General features: G+C 41.9%; 1 protein-coding gene across 1 annotated transcript; it reads right to left on the reverse strand.

Annotated features, from left to right (window-relative positions):
* Positions 1-12281: 12281 nt before the first annotated feature.
* LOC124139591 (meteorin-like protein) lies at positions 12282-17956 on the reverse strand. Its single transcript, XM_046506770.2, has 4 exons — positions 17686-17956; positions 15310-15728; positions 14042-14098; positions 12282-13429 (listed from the first exon to the last, which is right to left on the reverse strand). Exons 1-4 carry the CDS (start codon positions 17784-17786, stop codon positions 13113-13115), a joined length of 894 nt encoding a protein of 297 aa, XP_046362726.2. The 5' UTR covers positions 17787-17956; the 3' UTR covers positions 12282-13112.
* Between the last annotated feature and the right edge of the window lie 752 nt (positions 17957-18708).

Here is an 18708-nt window from a genome sequence, read left to right on the forward strand (position 1 = left end):
TCCGGGCGGTACCGTTCCCACTGAAGACGACGCCGTTAACGAATCAGCGTTACGAGTACTGGTCTTTGTAAACTAGTCTGTCTCCCTGATCCTAGAGAATGTATTAAAAAATGAGTCCAACTAAAGTCTAGAATGATTTGGCAAGTCCAGATATCCTCTAGATCTAGGGATTGATCGGGGCTCCATTTTGAATTTTTATTTTATTTGTCGATATAAATTTTCAAATAAGATAACTTTATTTCTGGGACTAGATGTTAGTCTATTTGTAAACATGTGGACGTTCTTACAGTAGTTATACGGATGCGAGGTTTCCGGATTATCGGCGTTAAGCTGTATCTCGGATATATTTCAGGTATGACAGCTCTTGGTGTCGGTATGGACTAAAACGAACGTAGCGCAACCACCATTGGGTGTCTTTGTTAAACTACCCTCTGGAGATTCCGGGTCAGAATAGGTCCCCAGCAAGTTGTACGAGACTAAATGGATCGGGTGGTCATGCTTGGTTGACAACATGTCCTTGTACGCATCGGCTGGACTTGCACAACTTGCAAAGGCAATAATTATTAATTCAAATCATACTTTCCGGATTATATAAACAATAAGAATACGTTGTCCCTATAACAGATTGGCGTCCCTAGAGTCCACTTACCTAGACTTGCATATTAGGAGGAAAGAATTACTACACACCCATGGGCTTATTTTTCAGTACAGCCTTGGAGCAAGGCTACCCGACAGCGTGCATGAGGTGTTGCTGGTAACATCAATCACTGGTGTGTCTGTAGTCCTGCACCATGACCGTGGAATACATTTATTTTATGAAAAAAAATAATCTAGAAATATATACAAAAGCAAGTCTAGCCAGTTCAAGCTAGCTCTATTCCACATCAGCATATGGAATTTATATTTTTTTTAGAAGGATATTGTGTTATATAAGATTTCAGAGTCTAGTGTGTCTGGTCCAGACTCGATTATTAGCAGGCTGCCATAATATAGCCCGAACATTGCGTCGTTAAAACCAAACAAACATTGTCATAGTTAGATAGAAGTAGTGCTAAGACCGTTTGCTGAACCAAGTTCTGAATCCTTGCCTGGATCAAGTATACGTTGATGAAATGCAGTGTCAACCCATAGGTGACGTACTGCAGTACGACGTATCGGCGCCTGGATGCTTGATCAGCGACACTACACATCACGGGATGAGTTGCTCTCATGGTATAAACCCCACGTTACTGGTGCCGGAAACTCGCGATACATCACCTTCCCGGGACAATGGCCTTAACTGACTATAAAATTCCAGCTTCCATTCTTGCCGAACTAGTTTCAAATTGGTTTGATCGTAGCGCCGCCAGTGGCTATTAGGCTATACGAGTTAGGTCCCTTCTATGTCCGTCCTATTGACCAATCAGATTCCACCTCACATATCACTTGCATTTGCTTCCCAGAAAATCGTCACCCAGTGCAGACGATCTTATCGATAATCAAGATCTATGTTGTAATAAAACGGGTCTCACTTAGCGAAGTGCATCAAATCACGTGAGCACCTTGATTAAAAACATGAAAAGATTTGGAAAATATCTGTTGACGCTAATTTGTCAGTACACATGCTTTGCAAATAATGAAATCGACCGAAATCTGCACGGCAGTTTCCGAACCGGATGTCAATTTTGTTACGCAATGTTGATTGGACTATGCATAGACTCGTTAGTTCAGCCAAAATATAACTCTACAATTCCAGACAAGTTCGGAAAGGGTTAAAACTTGACTTTTACAGTCAGTTAACTCCCTTGCCTTGGGAAGATGACCCTGGTGCCGACATTTCGCGATACATTGAACAAACCGAACTATGACGCACGTGGTCCTACATGATGACGTAAAGAAACTCGTGTTTTAGTCACCACAGAATGTTTTATTCTTTGGAGTACGTCATGGGTGGAGGTATATCGGATCAACACATGGAAGCTGATTGTGTTTGTCGGCTTCAGTCGACTATATTATTTTGTTCTGTTTATTTGTTACTTGTTTAACGCCGCACTCAGCACTATTCCAGCTATAGGACGGCGGTCTGTAAATAATCGAGTGGACAAGACAAACCAGTGATTGACATCATGAGCATCGATCTACGCAACTGGACTACCCGATCCCGTTCGTCGCCTCTAAATAAAAAGCATGGGTTGCTGAAGGTCAATTCTTCTCGGGTTTATATTATTTTGAACACACATTGTTGAGGAATGGTAATGGCACATCATCTCGCTCATTTACAGTTGTTATCAATGGATGCATGGCGGACAGACATTGCGGGTGATGAAGGTGTATGTCCGATATTTTGTCCTCCTTGTCTTGGCCCCAAGGGCTGTTATGTAAGGGTGGCTATTATGATTTACCTGATCTAGTGATATGGGTCTTACAGGTCTCATCAGTCTTTAGATTGGCAGACATCTTTCAGTCATTTCCAGCTTAACCGCAGACAAGAGACCAAAGAACATCTTTGATACCCATGGCGAGACCCTGTCCTGTGTGCCCCAGACCATACAGGGTGTGTCCACGAGGGGTAACATAAGGGTTCGATTCCCCACACGGATACGGTTTGAAGCCCATTGCTGGTGCCCCCTGCCGTGATCAGGTGGAATGTTGCCAAAACCATACGTACTCACTCACGTATTGTTACCTTACTCAAATAGATCGTTTTGTCAAGTCTTCAAAATGTAAACCCCAAACAAAGACAGGATATATATATATTGTTTATCTCGGTGTTAGAGTTTACCTTTTGTATATTGTTTGTTTGCGACTAAAAGAAGTTATCCTCGTTTTTTTAAATTAACCGAAAAATAATGTAATCTTTCACTTCTGCTTTGTATTTGTAACATGTTATTACATTGTATTGAAGGAAAGCTTTGCTTCAATACTGCATTCGCCTCATACGCTCTGTTTCATTGTTGGTTTATTCTTTAACTTTGCACTCTGGGGAATAAAAATAGACAACCCAGTGATTGATATTGTGAGGAATGTCCCACGACTTCGGGGTACAGTGACACGCAATCAACCAATCAGCGAGCCTCTCACGACAAGCATACTTTACATGTGGACCGATTGTAACCCTGAACCCCACTGGGCTTATACTCTGATTCTAACCCTGAACCCCACTGGGCTTATACTCTGATTCTAACCCTGAACCCCACTGGGCTTATACTCTGATTCTAACCCTGAACCCCACTGGGCTTATACTCTGTGTAAATGATTCATTAGCAGGCTCACCTGTAACAGGTCGCTAAGCCACAGGTTCAGTGCGATACCTGGGGGTGTTGGCTGACAACACATGCATGAGTGGATCAGTTTGCTGAAATTGTTCAAAAGATTATATATTAGAAGACATTTATTAAAAAGTCGTCAAGTTTCTTTCTTAAAAAGAAAATGCTCTCTGTGTTTTCAGTTTCATACCCAGTTTATATATATCGAACAAAGAATTGAATACACATTGCATAATCATGTGTACAGATACACGCCGCATACTTGGACTGGGCGGGGCAACAGACAGCTTATGAAAGATCCACACGCCAAGGACAGAAGGGCAAATGTTTGAGGATGTTCTTGACGGAATAGACACAGTTCAAGTTAGAACACAAATTATTCGGTTTGAGAAGAGATCGTGCCGGCTTATCCCGCCATCAGGTCACACACTGCTTCTAAGACCCAATGCCAATGTGTATCGCCTGTTTCCGTTAGTCTTCGGCCAATCCCGCTAAACCTCCCGGCACCTGGCAGGCAGCCGAGTATCTCCGATGTTTGCAGTAGAATAACTAGGTATATTTACGACTTTGAAGAAGATCATGTCGGCATATTTTCATGTGTCCTTGGATTCGACTTCAAATATCTGTCGTTGAAGTCCATTTTTAGGGGTTCAGAAAACCTAAGACTAAAATATATCTCAGCCAAGATTTTGTTGAACGTTTCCTCGAAATGAAAAGACCATGAAAGTAATAGAAAGAAAGCCAATTGCCAATATCCCACAACCCTCGCTCTTCCCTCAATTATAACTTACTAGTTATAATGGGAGGGCTTGGTTTAATTAACGTGGAGGCATTTCATGATAGAATTATATTGTGCACTTTTGCACACATCTATTTGTCTTATGACCCTCTTGTGAAGCGTGACTCATGATGAAACAAGGCATTCCACAGTTTTCTTAAACAAGCCAAGGATGTGGGACATAATCTCAATGTCAATGTTGATTTTGTTGATGGTTCTGTACTGCTGTACAGAAATGAGTGTCAACCAAGCGAAGTGCCACATCAAATCGCCCCGCAAGGAGAGCATATCTGAACGAACACTGCATCGAGTCTATGTGCAGTGTGTTGAGGACTAGGCATTCCTGGGAGAAGTCCCATTCGCTGTCTGGGCTGCGTGTAGAGGGGGGCAAGGGCCCTGAGCTGAATATGAGCCCAACTAGCCTGACTGACTCTCCCAAACCCTCTTCGCTGAATTTATTTATTTTTATCTGTAAATAAATAAATAAATAAATAAATAAATAAATAAATAAATAAATAAATAAATAAATAAATAAATAAATAAATAAATAAATAAATAAATAAATAAATAAATAAATAAATAAATAAATAAATAAATAAATAAATAGTTCTGGTTTTCCTTCCACCCGGCTGAATAGCTCACTCATATAAACACCAAGAACATATTTAAGGACAAGTTGTTGTACCTTTGATTCTTTTACTCATGCTGAAAAAGTAAACCTCAATCGATTATAGAAAGACGTGTTTTGTAAGTGTTCGGTGCCAATAGTTATTTGACTTGTGAGCATCTGGAGAAACATACAGTGAACGTGTACTAACTGTTTGACTCGGTGTCTGTGAGCATCTGGAGAAACATACAGTGAACGTGTACCAACTGTTTGACTCGGTGTCTGCGAGCATCTGGAGAGACATACAGTGAACGTGTACTAACTGTTTGACTCGGTGTCTGCGAGCATCTGGAGAAACATACAGTGAACGTGTACCAACTGTTTGACTTGGTGTCTGCGAGCATCTGGAGAGACATACAGTGAACGTGTACCAACTGTTTGACTCGGTGTCTGCGAGCATCTGGAGAAACATACAGTGAACGTGTACTAACTGTTTGACTCGGTGTCTGTGAGCATCTGGAGAAACATACAGTGAACGTGTACCAACTGTTTGACTCGGTGTCTGCGAGCATCTGGAGAGACATACAGTGAACGTGTACTAACTGTTTGACTCGGTGTCTGCGAGCATCTGGAGAAACATACAGTGAACGTGTACCAACTGTTTGACTTGGTGTCTGCGAGCATCTGGAGAGACATACAGTGAACGTGTACCAACTGTTTGACTCGGTGTCTGCGAGCATCTGGAGAAACATACAGTGAACGTGTATCAACTGTTTGACTCGGTGTCTGTGAGCATCTGGAGAAACATACAGTGAACGTGTATCAACTGTTTGACTCGGTGTATGTGAGCATCTGGAGACACATACAGTGAACGTGTACTAACTCTTTGACTCGGTGTCTGTGAGCATCTGGAAACACATACAGTGAACGTGTACCAACTGTTTGACTCGGTGTCTGTGAGCATCTGGAAACACATACAGTGAACGTGTACTAACTGTTTGACTCGGTGTCTGCGAGCATCTGGAGAAACATACAGTGAACGTGTACCAACTGTTTGACTCGGTGTCTGTGAGCATCTGGAAACACATACAGTGAACGTGTACCAACTGTTTGACTCGGTGTCTGTGAGCATCTGGAGAAACATACAGTGAACGTGTACTAACTGTTTGACTCGGTGTCTGTGAGCATCTGGAAACACATACAGTGAACGTGTACCAACTGTTTGACTCGGTGTCTGTGAGCATCTGGAGAAACATACAGTGAACGTGTATCAACTGTTTGACTCGGTGTCTGTGAGCATCCATGGAAGATTCGGGCAATATGAAATAATAATTCTTCACTTTTCCAGATGTGTACAAGTTTCAATATATTCACTTTTCACTACTTCCATACTGACTTTTAACCAATCAATACAGTACCATACGAAAACCTTTTGCAGTAGTGTTTTTGTATAGGGCAAAAATGGTCGTATTTACTTCCTACAAGTTGACCTAATCATAAAAAAGACATGAAGTATTTGTTGTGTTGTTACATCTATAAGTGTTATTTCAGTCTTGGTGTTTCATGTTTATTAATGAGAGTATACGTATATGTCCTGTAATGAAACAGGAAACATGGAAGCCCCTGGTGGCGCACGCCCATCCTAGCGTCGGAGATTGAATATCGGTCACATTGTCCAACAATGCATGTCTGTCAAGTGACTGTGGCTTTGATATCTCCGTGGCAGTGTGTGGTCACTCGACGTATCTTCATATTTCCCCATCTGCTGAAGAGGGTCCACCACACCACTGACATTTCATTGTGGGTAAATATTTACCTACGACACATAAATTGGCTCTAAACAGAACTCCTGAAGCAAAGATTACAGAATGTGTTTTACAAAACACCTTTCAAATAACATTCTTCTAGGAGATGTTCAAGAGGAGTTCTGTAATAATAAAGAAGCATACAAGCTATAGTTTGATCATTATAGCTCGAGGCTTACGGAGATTATACTAATAAAATGTTTGCCGTGCTCAAATTTCTCCGAATAGGAGACTTTGAGTCCCGGTCTTTCTGACCAGATTTGGCCAAATACCCCGGACACACTGTCGTTAATGGATTTTTATTACATTGGATAAACCGTCCCCTCATTCCAGTCCGGCGAGGCGGAACCTGGACATTCAGATTTCGTGAGCTGGAAAATAGGGGTTTCTGATGCCTTAGCCGAGACTCTGGAATGACCGTCCACATCCTTAGGGTTCGCCACGGGGCGACTAAGTCATCAACAGACGCTTACTGCCGAACAAATCCCATCCACTCCACAATAGGCTGGTAATGGTTTGCAAATCTTCGCTAGACTTGACCGAGCCAATATTACTTAATGTTAATAAATGTTTGAGGTTATCAATCATAAATCTTTGTTCGGCTGTCAGCCTTAAATGTCGGTTATATGTTAATCAAATGTTTTCCTCTCGGCGCCAGAGGTCACAGCGCGCACTTGTGGAGACCACCCTGGTAATGACCAGTGAGTAAGTGTGTGTTGAAGTAGCCTATTGTAGGGCAATACTGAGGTCAAGTGTATGGGTGTGTTTAAATGTACCCTATTGTGTAGTACTTGAGTACTCAAGTATAACTTATAAATAAAAGTACGCTTTTGTTGAGTACTGACGTAAAGTGTGTATAAAATGTATAACCTTTTGATGTATAAGCTGAATACTGTGGTAAAGCATGAGTATATAAAAGTACCCTATTGTGTATAAGCTGAATACTGAGGTAAAGCGTATATATAAAAGTACCCTATTGTGTATAAGCTGAATACTGAGGTAAAGCGTATATATAAAAGTACCCTATTGTGTATAAGCTGAATACTGAGGTAAAGCGTATATATAAAAGTACCCTATTGTGTATAAGCTGAATACTGTGGTAAAGCATGAGTATATAAAAGTACCCTATTGTGTATAAGTTGAATACTGACGTAAAGCGTGTATATATAAAAGTACCCTATTGTGTATACGTTGAATACTGAGGTTAAGTGTGTATATATAAAAATACCCTTTTGTGTATAAGTTGAATACTGAGGTAAGGCGTGTATATATAAATGTACCCTAGTGTATATAAGTTGAATACTGAGGTAAGGCGTGTATATATAAAAGTACAATATTGTGTTTAAGTTGAATACTGAAGAAAAGCGTGTATGTATAAAAGTACCCTATTGTGTATAAGTTGAATACTGAGGTAAAGCGTGTATATATAAATGTACCCTTGTGCATATAAGTTGAATACTGAGGTAAAGTGTGTATATATAAAGTACCCTATTGTGTATAAGTTGAATACTGAAGTAAAGCGTATATATATAAAAATACCCCATTGTATTTAAGTTGAGTACTGAGGTAAAGCGTGTATATATAAAAGTACCCTATTGTGTATAAGTTGAATACTGAGGTAAAGTGTGTGTATATAAAAGTACAATATTGAGTAGAAGTTGAATACTGAGGTAAAGCGTGTATATATAAAAATACCCCATTGTATATAAGTTGAATACTGAGGTAAAACCTGTATATATCAAAGTACCATATTGTGTATTAGTTGAAAATTTAGGTAAAGCGTGTATATATAAAAATACCCTATTATATATAAGTTGAATACTGAGGTAAAGCGTGTATATATAAAAGTACCGTATTGTGTATAAGTTGAATACTGAGGTAAGGCGTGTATATATAAAAAGTACAATATTGTGTTTAAGTTGAATACTGAAGTAAAGCGTGTATATATAAAAGTACAGTATTGTGTATAAGCTGAATACTGTGGTAAAGCATGAGTATATAAAAGTACCCTATTGTGTATAAGTTGAATACTGACGTAAAGCGTGTATATATAAAAGTACCCTATTGTGTATTAGTTGAATACTGAGGTAAGGCGTGTATATATAAAAGTATAATATTGTGTTTAAGTTGAATACTGAAGTAAAGCGTGTATATATTAAAGTACCCTATTGTGTATAAGTTGAATACTGAGGTAAAGCGTGTATATATAAAAATACCCCATTGTATTTAAGTTGAGTACTGAGGTAAAGCGTGTATATATAAAAGTACCCTATTGTGTATAAGTTGAATACTGAGGTAAAGTGTGTTTATATAAAAGTACCCTATTGAGTATAAGTTGAATACTGAGGTAAAGTGTGTATATATAAAAGTACCCTATTGTGTATAAGCTGAATACTGAGGTAAAGTGTGTATATATAAAAGTACCCTATTGTGTATTAGTTGAATAGTTAAGTAAAGTGTGTATATATAAAAGTACCCTATTGTGTATAAGTTGAATACTGAGGTAAAGCGTGTATATATAAATGTACCCTTGTGTATAAAAGTTGAATACTGAGGTAAGGCGTGTATATAAAAAAGAACAATATTGTGTTTAAGTTGAATACTAAGGTAAAGTGTGTATATATAAAAGTACCGTATTGTGTATAAGTTGAATACTGAGGTAAAGTGTGTATATATAAAAGTACCCTTTTGTGTATAAGCTGAATACTGAGGTAAAGTGTGTATATATAAAAGTACCCTATTGTGTATTAGTTGAATAGTTAAGTAAAGTGTGTATATATAAAAGTACCCTATTGTGTATAAGTTGAATACTGAGGTAAAGCGTGTATATATAAAAGTACCCTATTGTGTATAAGTTGAATACTGAGGTGAAGCATGTATATATAAAAGTACCCTATTTTGTATTAGTATAATACTGATGTCAAGCGTGTATATATGAAAGTACCCTATTGTGTATAAGTTGAATACTGAGGTAAAGTGTGTTTATATAAAAGTACCCTATTGTGTATAAGTTGAATACTGAGGTAAAGCGTGTATATATAAAAGTACCCTATTGTGTATAAATTGAATACTGAGGTGAAGCATGTATATATAAAAGTACACTATTGTGTATAAGTTGAATACTGAGGTAAAGCGTGTAGTGGTATACTGGAATGGGTGCAAGGGGTGCAAGCATCAGCAAGAAGTATAGAAATGGGAGGGGCACGCTGGGTTCACTTAGCTGACGGGATCGAAGTCAATTTCATCCAAAGGAAAAAAAACAACGTTTCTTCCATCTTATCAGCCAGATGGGCACAATGAGGCACAACACTCGAAAAAACATGACCAGATTCCATAGCGAGGTGAAGGGCGCCAAGGGAGATATTGCGGTCAAAGATCGAGTCATCACCACAGCAGGCTTTCAACATTTGGCTCAAATGTTAAAACTCAGATTTAAACGTCGTGTCGTGGTCTAGTCGTCTTGAGAAGTTTGTGATGCTGAGATATATCACACTTTTACAGTGTCGACAACGCCAGGACGGTCACGCTCCGGGCCTTCTCCGAGTCGAGTGGGTCAGAAGTACCTCCTAATGTACATTACATCCTCCGCCCCACCAGGTGGCGCTCCTGTCAGGGTTGGGCCGTCATTATGACAGGTCTTTATGATATCGGGCGTCGCGAACAACACACAACACCGTATGTATCTCATCACCAGCGAGATTAACAGGACATCGCTGCTTGTTATTCTCCCTTTTCAAAGAGATCATTGCCATTTACTGTCCTATGAGCGCTGTAGAGATAATGTGGTATTTTTTGACACGAACAAACTCATCGTAAAGGTGGTAAAGAACAACTCAGGCATGGCCATAGATCAACACGAGTGTAGTTATTCATTTATACACCAAGGAATGTCCTCGCACCAGTTTCGCGTTCCAAATTTGTAATGCTTATATAAAAGGCACCGAGATGTCTAGGATAAAAATATGTTTTAATTGCTTAATAAAAAAAATGTCGTTAGTTCTTATTATCTTTGTTATCTCTACTCAAATGTGCTGCTGATCGGTTCTGTGTCCCTACGAAATAAGCCTTTCAACAGAAATTATAACCTAAATAGATAGATGTATGTTTCTCAGTTGAAATAATCCCAACGATACAGCTATTTAAACACCTGGATTCCCCTGGTTGAATACCGAGGGTGGGTGTGTTTCATGTTCATGATGGGCAAGTATAGGAAATCTTGTAACGTGAACATAGCCCCATAAAGATGACACAAACCATTTAACAGAGAGCGTTATGTCACGAGCTAGTCGTCCCCCCTCCCGCCGCCCCCTCCCTTCTGCCATACACACCGTGGGAACAGAGAACTGCAGTGACAGCGTCTGGCGACATGTACATATAATACAGTTCCCGGTGAACCCACACAATATACACGAGTATATGCGCATATAATACACTGCCGGGTGAGCGGACAAAATACCCATGGCGACATGCACACTTCCCACACACACTGGGTCGGTAATGTGCAGATGCCTGTTTGTAGACATGTAGACACAAGTTACACATTTAGAGATGTACCTGGTGTCTGTTGCTGCTGCGCGAGAATCCAGCACAGTGGTGACGTGAGGGCACTCATACAACTGTACACCGTTCACCGTCTTACTTTAAAAGATACGTTACGTCATCGATGAGACCCGTGAAGACCCGGGTTAGAATAGGTCTATAACAACCCATGCTTGCCGTAAGGCTACTATGCTTGTCGTAAAAGGCGACTAACGGGATCGGGTGGTCGGGCTCGCTGACTTCGTTGATGCATGTCATCGTATCTCAACTGCGTGGATCGATGTTCATGATGTCAATCAGTGATTGTCTGTTCCAGATTATTTATAGACCGCCGTCATGGCTGGAATATTGATGAGTGCGGCGTTAAAAAAAGCAAACATCATTTGTGATGAAAGTTTAACCCTGGATAGAAAAATGGCGTCAAGACACTGTAGCTCACCTATATGTGACAACCTCACCTGGGCGATGGGTTAGTGCAGTGGTTGAAGCATGTGCTACGGGGTCTATTTAGAGTGTATATGGGATTCGCTAGTGTGGTACCTCCCGAGGTAGTGGCGGTAACTCCCCTTTGCTCGTCAACCCAGGTCCCAAGTGCAGTGTTAGAAATCAGTTCCGTCAGGTGTTTTTACAAACGCATATGCACACACGAGAGTATCCTTGCAGAATTAAAGAAACTACCCGGTTCTGATAGTGATATGCTTCTGCAGACAAGAGAGTCTGGTGCTTCACCCAACAACAAACACTCGTGTTCTATGCTCTGTGCGCACAGCTTCCCCTATTATTAACCCGATTGACATATTTGTTTGTTTGTTAGATTTCTTGTTTTACGTCGCACTCAGCAATGTTCCAGCCATATGACAGCGTTCTGTAAACATTCGTGTCTGGACCAGACAATCCAGTGATTAATGTCATGAGCATCGATCCACGCAATTGGGATACGATGACATGCATCAACCAAGTCAGCGAGCCTGACCACCCAATCCCGTTAGACGCCTCTTACGACAAGCATAGTCGCCTTTTATGGCAAGCATGGGTTGCTGACGACCTATTCTAGCCCGGATATTCACGGGCCAACATTTTGTGTAAAAATCGGAACCGGAAATGTGATTTTACATATTCGTCCGGAAGGAAATAAACATTCTCCACTATGAAAAAAGAAATAAACACGGTTGACACAGAACTAGTTGAGAGAGTACAGCATATATGCTATGTCAACCACATGAAGTCGTATTTGTAGTCCTCGGTTTTAACAAACACAACGTTCTTCATATCATCCAGGAGGCAACTAGAACTCAACACTCAACACATATTTGTAGTTATCATTTTAATCACTGTATAAAACAAAACAAATTCGTGTAGACATAAATCAAAAATAAAATTTTACGTACGATATAGCTATAGGATAGTGCTATAGCATTAGAAATCAACATCTCTCAAGGTGTCCCCGTGTAACATCAATGTGTTCACATTTCATCTCCGTGAACAGATTCCGGGTAATAGCTGCATTCATTGGTGTGATCTTCGTCTTGTAGTCTGGTGGACACAAGGCCATGTGTGGCCAACATGTCCACTACGTACGGTTACAGCTTGCCACTTCTGGGCATCTAGGCCGGTGTAGACGCACGGTCGGGCTGTAATTCTGAATTTAACCATCGGTCTCGAAAGGACTGAGTCGCTTCGTTGTGGGATTTGTTCAGTCTACGTTAGTATCGCCTCGTCTTGATCATGATCAAACTACATAATCTCAGTATGGTACTGGATCCGCACTGATCGGCCTGACTGGTGACCTTGAGTGACATGTCAGTGCAGAGTGCGACGGCAATCTGCGTAGCTCATCGGTGAGGATTGACATAGCCTTGGCTGACGTATCCGTGCAGAGTGTGACGGCATTCTGAACGCTCATCGGTAGAGATTGACGCAGCCTTGGCTGACGTATCCGTGCAGAGTGTGACGGCAATCTGAACGCTCATCGGTAGGGATTGACGCAGCCTTGGGTGACGTATCCGTGCAGAGTGTGACGGCAATCTGAACGCTCATCGGTAGGGATTGACGTTGCCTTGGGTGACGTATCCGTGCAGAGTGTAACGGCAATCTGCATTGCTCATCGGGAAGGATTGACTTCCACCGTTCACAGCACCTCAACCATATGAACATTCCAGTAATTCGTTGTTCAGCGCCATCTCGAGAACACTCTTCCACTGTTCATAGCGCGGGGCACACTGTAACACTGGTCGACCAAGACGAACGCGGCCTGTGAACAAGAACTCCCCCTCCCCGTGTCTGATGCCGCACATGACGGGGGCGTGAACCACACCCTTCAGTTCGTGGGGACGGGTCCATCCAACTGCTGGCTTCTGGAAGATAGCCTCTCTCTGGGATATCATCTTAGTCACAGACACCTGGATGTGACTGATGTCGTCATCGTGGTTTATGTCATCGATTGTTCCTATGGCAACTGCAATAGAAGAAAGACGAAATGCTGATATTTGACAAAGAGAAGTGTGTAGTGTTCTTGTTATATCAGGTACACAAAATACAAATGCCTTAGCCTTTGTCGGTCACGTACAAGTCATTAACACGCGATTAGGACCGCTCATATGGCATCTGAACCTTTCAACATCAAATGTCCGCATCATCTTAGGATGTAGCTGTTGGAATTCTCCGAGACCTATGACTTCTACATCCGGGCAACAATGGAATGCCCAGATTTGGCTAGCTCCTCTAATCAGATCAAGCTTTGAAGTCGCCGCGTCGCACCTGTATGTGGCCTTACGACTGGGTCAGCACAGATTATCAGGGTACTGATGTCCACACAAGTAATCGGCCTCAGTCTATAAATCATGGCAAGGTCAAGCCAAAGGTCTGTCAGTAATCAAACCCATGGCAGAGAAGGTTGAAATTGTGAGGGGCTGCAATTATGGTATTTCTTTTAGGACGAGAATACAAACTCTGAGAACCTGAGTACATAAACCAAATTCAAACCCTAGAATAGTTTCTACGCTTAATAATATTGTATGTCGTTATGTTGTCGGTAGTTTCTTCTCAGAATGAAGCATTAAGTCCTTACCAAAATCGCTGGAACAGTAAGCTTTGAGCAGCTCGGCATCACTGCACGGGCGACACTCTGAAGAACAAAAAGTGGGGAAATTATTAGCTTGGTTAAACGGTTCAAGGATACATAACACGACCCCTAAACCTGCAAATTGTTCCGAGTTGATCGAGGTCCAAGTCCGACCTACTGCCAAAATAGCAGATGTGTGCTACAGCGAGGTAAAAAGTAATTTAAAACAAAAACATTTCTTCTTGAGCAGGTACTTAAATATTTCCATTTCGTGCATAGCAATCGATCCACATTTTTATGTGATCGATTTGTTTGAGATACAACACAGGAGCGTGTAGTTCAAAAACGCGAACCAACAAAAGCATGACGTATGACGTACAATACATATTGGACACGTGCTATCAACACGCTGGGTCGCGTATGACAAAGGCTAGGTATATAGGCAATAGTTCACAATGTGACAATGTATTCCAGGTTCACGTGTCACAATAATGTGATCATTAGTGACAGTTAATGAACAATACTGCTGTAAGCGACCATTGGGGGCAGTTAAAACAAACCTTAGTACAAGACATTCACCATTTTGGGGTTATCTTACATATATAATGGTTTGCAGGAAGTCTAAACAATGGCTGTTAGCGAGTTGATGGTCGTTACTGCGCATGTCATATGATTGATGGCAGTCACGCGAGAATAACCGAGAAGGAAATGGTTGCGGCGACAGTCGGCGATGAGCATCATCCCGTTAAGAGGCTCATAACAAACAGCCAGGTGATAGATTCGTACGTGAGGCTAACATTCAGGCAGTAATGTATTTTTTTCGTTGAAAGAAAATACCCGGTTCTGATAGTGATATGCTGCTGGAGACAAGAGAGTCTGGTGCTTCACCCAACAACAAACACTCGTGTTCTCTGCTACGTCCGCACAGCTTCCCCTACTATTAACCCTCTCTTCCGATTAAGACCTATTTATTTGTTTGTTGATTTTTACAAATATTCCAGTCATATGACAGCGGTCTGTAAACATTCGTGTCTGGACCAGACAATCCAGTGATTGATGTCATGAGCATCGATCCACGCAATTGGGATACAATGACATGTTTCAACCACGTCACCGAGCAATACCACCTGATCCTGTTAGTCGCCTCTTACGACAAGCATAGTCGCCTCTTACGGTATGTTGAGGTTGCTGAAGACCTATTCTACCCAGGATCTTCTTTCTTTTGAAATACATATGTAAAGTGACTTTACAAATCACAAGGCATACATTCTCACCTTCCATTGGGCTGTAGCGAAGACTGCTGGCTATTGTCTCAGCGTTATAGTGAACTTTGACTCTCGCCACACCAACATCTTCGTCACTACGTTCTGTTTCTAAGTACAGGTGCACTGGACCGGAACCAGATATACAGTACTCCTTGCCTTGACCTCGCGTTGTAAACAAGGGTGATAACCGAACTTCAACGTCATTGAGAATTTTTAGTCTGTAATTTCCAGGAATTTTTGCAACCGTTTCTTGGGATACAACCGTGTTAACGTTGTCACTCTGTACCCGGATACAGAATCTCACATCTCCTGCAGTGGGTGCTGCAAGCTCCATGCGAACAGCACCGTAAGCATTAAGCCACGTGACACGACCCTCCTCACATCGAGGCTTGACGTTCAGGATAGCTCTATCACCGCCATCGGGGTCACTGAAAGAAAATAAACATATGCAATGTACATCAACAAAATAAATGCATCTACATGGTGTATGGAGTAATCGAAGCTATACCCAGCGCATCTGTAGATGTAAGAACACATTATTGTCGTGTCGTCTCAAGGTTAGCGTATTGGTGGTTTACGTTGATTGCTTGTGGGTTTGTGAGTGTAGATTATACCCGTATCTCTGTGGTGACTGTATCCAGTTGTCAGGGTTATCTGTGTGTAAACCCGTGTCTGTACATGGGACTGGGGAGTTTACAAGTCAAGAGCTGCGTCAGGTGTAATTGTGATGTCTACACCTGGACAATGTGATAAGACGGCTAGTGGCGACCAAATACACCTGGTACAAGATGATAACACGATGACGAGGCAAACAGACCACGTGTGTATATCAGAGTGATCGCACGATCGCCTTTATACAACATGTACACAAACGGGTCCAGATACACTGTCATTAACACTGGAACGCCAGTACCCGATAGCTATGAACACTGTATTCCAGCTATAACCTTCAATGAACCAGTTTAGAAGATACTTAGTGAGAATGAATTTACGCCGTTGCAATATTACTCCAATATCACGACAAGGAAGGAGCGCCAACACCATTACGCCTCCCCACGCCTCCCCCCCCCCCCCCCCCCCCCCCCCCAGCATACATGACTGGGAGTGCACTAGCTGTTGACATTGGACACGAGAGATAGCCCTCACCGTGTCAATATTATGTGATCAACGTGCAGCTAATAGCGTCAAGGTAAATAATGGGCGGCTGTTGCCATAACTTCCCCTCATCCTGCACCGATTTGTTTGGAGGCCAGTGACTCCACCAGAGTGAGAACGTGACATTACCGAAGGGCAAGAGAACACTCATGTTGTTGCCGAAGCACGAAGAATGTAAAACAATATATGTTATGACATTGCTATACATCCACCAAATTATATATGTAAAAACATCTCAAATTGCGTGATCATCCACAGAGGGAATTACATGAAGCGTCCGTATAATCGCACAGTATACCCAATATTACGAAATCTCGATTGGTGTTCTAATAAGTTTCATATATATATCGTTGTTTAACATGAGATGCTAAGATACCAGTCCATCCTCACAAATGCTCCTCCGCCACCCCTCCCCTCGGGTCTCTGCTCTCCCCATCATAACGGTTCTGACACACAGGTGTCTGCAGGTCAGAACAAGGAGCCGTGCAGGTCAGAACAAGGGGCCGTGCAGGTCAGAACAAGGGGCCGTGCAGGTCAGAACAAGGAGCCGTGCAGGTCAGAACAAGGGGCCGTGCAGGTCAGAACAAGGGACCGTGCAGGTCAGAACAAGGGGCCGTGCAGGTCAGAACAAGGAGCCGTGCAGGTCAGAACAAGGAGCCGTGCAGGTCAGAACAAGGGGCCGTGCAGGTCAGAACAAGGGGCCGTGCAGGTCAGAACAAGGGGCCGTGCAGGTCAGAACAAGGGGCCGTGCAGGTTCCTTTGCGTACACATACAGACGTCAGTGACCCTACACACGATACAACCACTGGCCTTGACGAAACCGGTGCTACAATTGAACAGGTAATAGTGGTCGATATCGAGGGCTGAAAGTTTGTCATTGCGAGAATTCGACCTGTGTGTGGACAAGAGCGTTGTGTCAACGCGTGATACACCTGGCAATACCGACACACAGGTGATAAACTCGGGTAAATCACTACATTTCCTATTCACATCCATACGATATGACCGCAAATCAACCAACGCCTTAAGAATCAGGAACATTCTGTAGCTTAAAATGAGAATTGTTTTATCTTAGTTCATGTGTACGTGAGCAGATCTACTCCACTTTTCCTGTTGGATATAAGAGTATGCATATAAGTGAACATGTCGCAAATATCGAAACGTAAAACAATGCAAAGTAACCATTTCGCAGATAAGTACATGTATACTCAAGTTCAATCAATAACTTACCTGATTGTACAGTCACACTGACTACAGAGCTTCTGTGATAATGTCCCAGGAAAGGACACAATTAGCAAGACAGGTAATCCCAGGTAGATGAATGCCTCCATGCTGAAGACTGGGGTAGGTCAGAGTAATAGAAACACACTTATACATCCGTGAGTAAAGTGTGTCGTCGACGCGTCACTGTACAGTGTAGTGTATGTAGACACTGACCTCCGCGTGCAGCCCGCTCAGCTGGTCAAACTATATACACACGACGCTCCCTTCTCTGTATAAACACTGCGTTCGCACAAGCTTTGATTGACGTATGTCACCCAGCCCTCAAACCAATCACAGCTCAGGGTAGCAAACAGCTAGCCAATAGGAACGAAGGGGCGGGGCATACATGTTTTCCTAACTGGATTACGTTGTAATTTTATAGATATTATTTTATGAGTTTTACCAAATTAGATTAAACCAACGACGTTATTCAATGTCATTGAAAAATAAAACTTGTAAAAAGGAATATTACATATTTTAAAATTAAGTTCACAAAAAATGTTGAAAATCGATTTAATATTGTATTATTACATGACAAGTTAAATAACTTCCCGCGTGCAGTTGCAGGAGGAAGGGGGTTGGGGTGGGGGTGTATCCTTGTACAAACCAAATACTGCTAAAGGTATTTTCGGGAGCTTCAAGTGAAACTAAATCTTTCGTAGAAAACTTTAAACATGATTAATGGAATATCCGATACCATCGTCCTAAATGTATTTCCGGGTTTAGCTTGGTGGTGAGGGAAACGTATTAGTACTTCACCTTGATACTTGAGTAAGCAAACACTCCCGCCAGAAAGCTGTTGCAGAGGCTAAGAACAACGTTTGTCCAGGGGATTATCTACTAAGGCCAATTAACACAATATTGTGACAAATCTGAATTTGACATGGAAAGGTAAAAAATAGGAGATTGGGTCAAATCCTGACTTAAAGACAGCCCAACATTACACGGTCCAGTGCACGAGGACAAACGTCCCACTGTATCCCAAACTAA

This window comes from Haliotis rufescens, unplaced genomic scaffold (assembly GCF_023055435.1).
Source record: "Haliotis rufescens isolate VD_foot unplaced genomic scaffold, xgHalRufe1.0.p SCAF_28, whole genome shotgun sequence".
Taxonomy (NCBI): domain Eukaryota; kingdom Metazoa; phylum Mollusca; class Gastropoda; order Lepetellida; family Haliotidae; genus Haliotis; species Haliotis rufescens.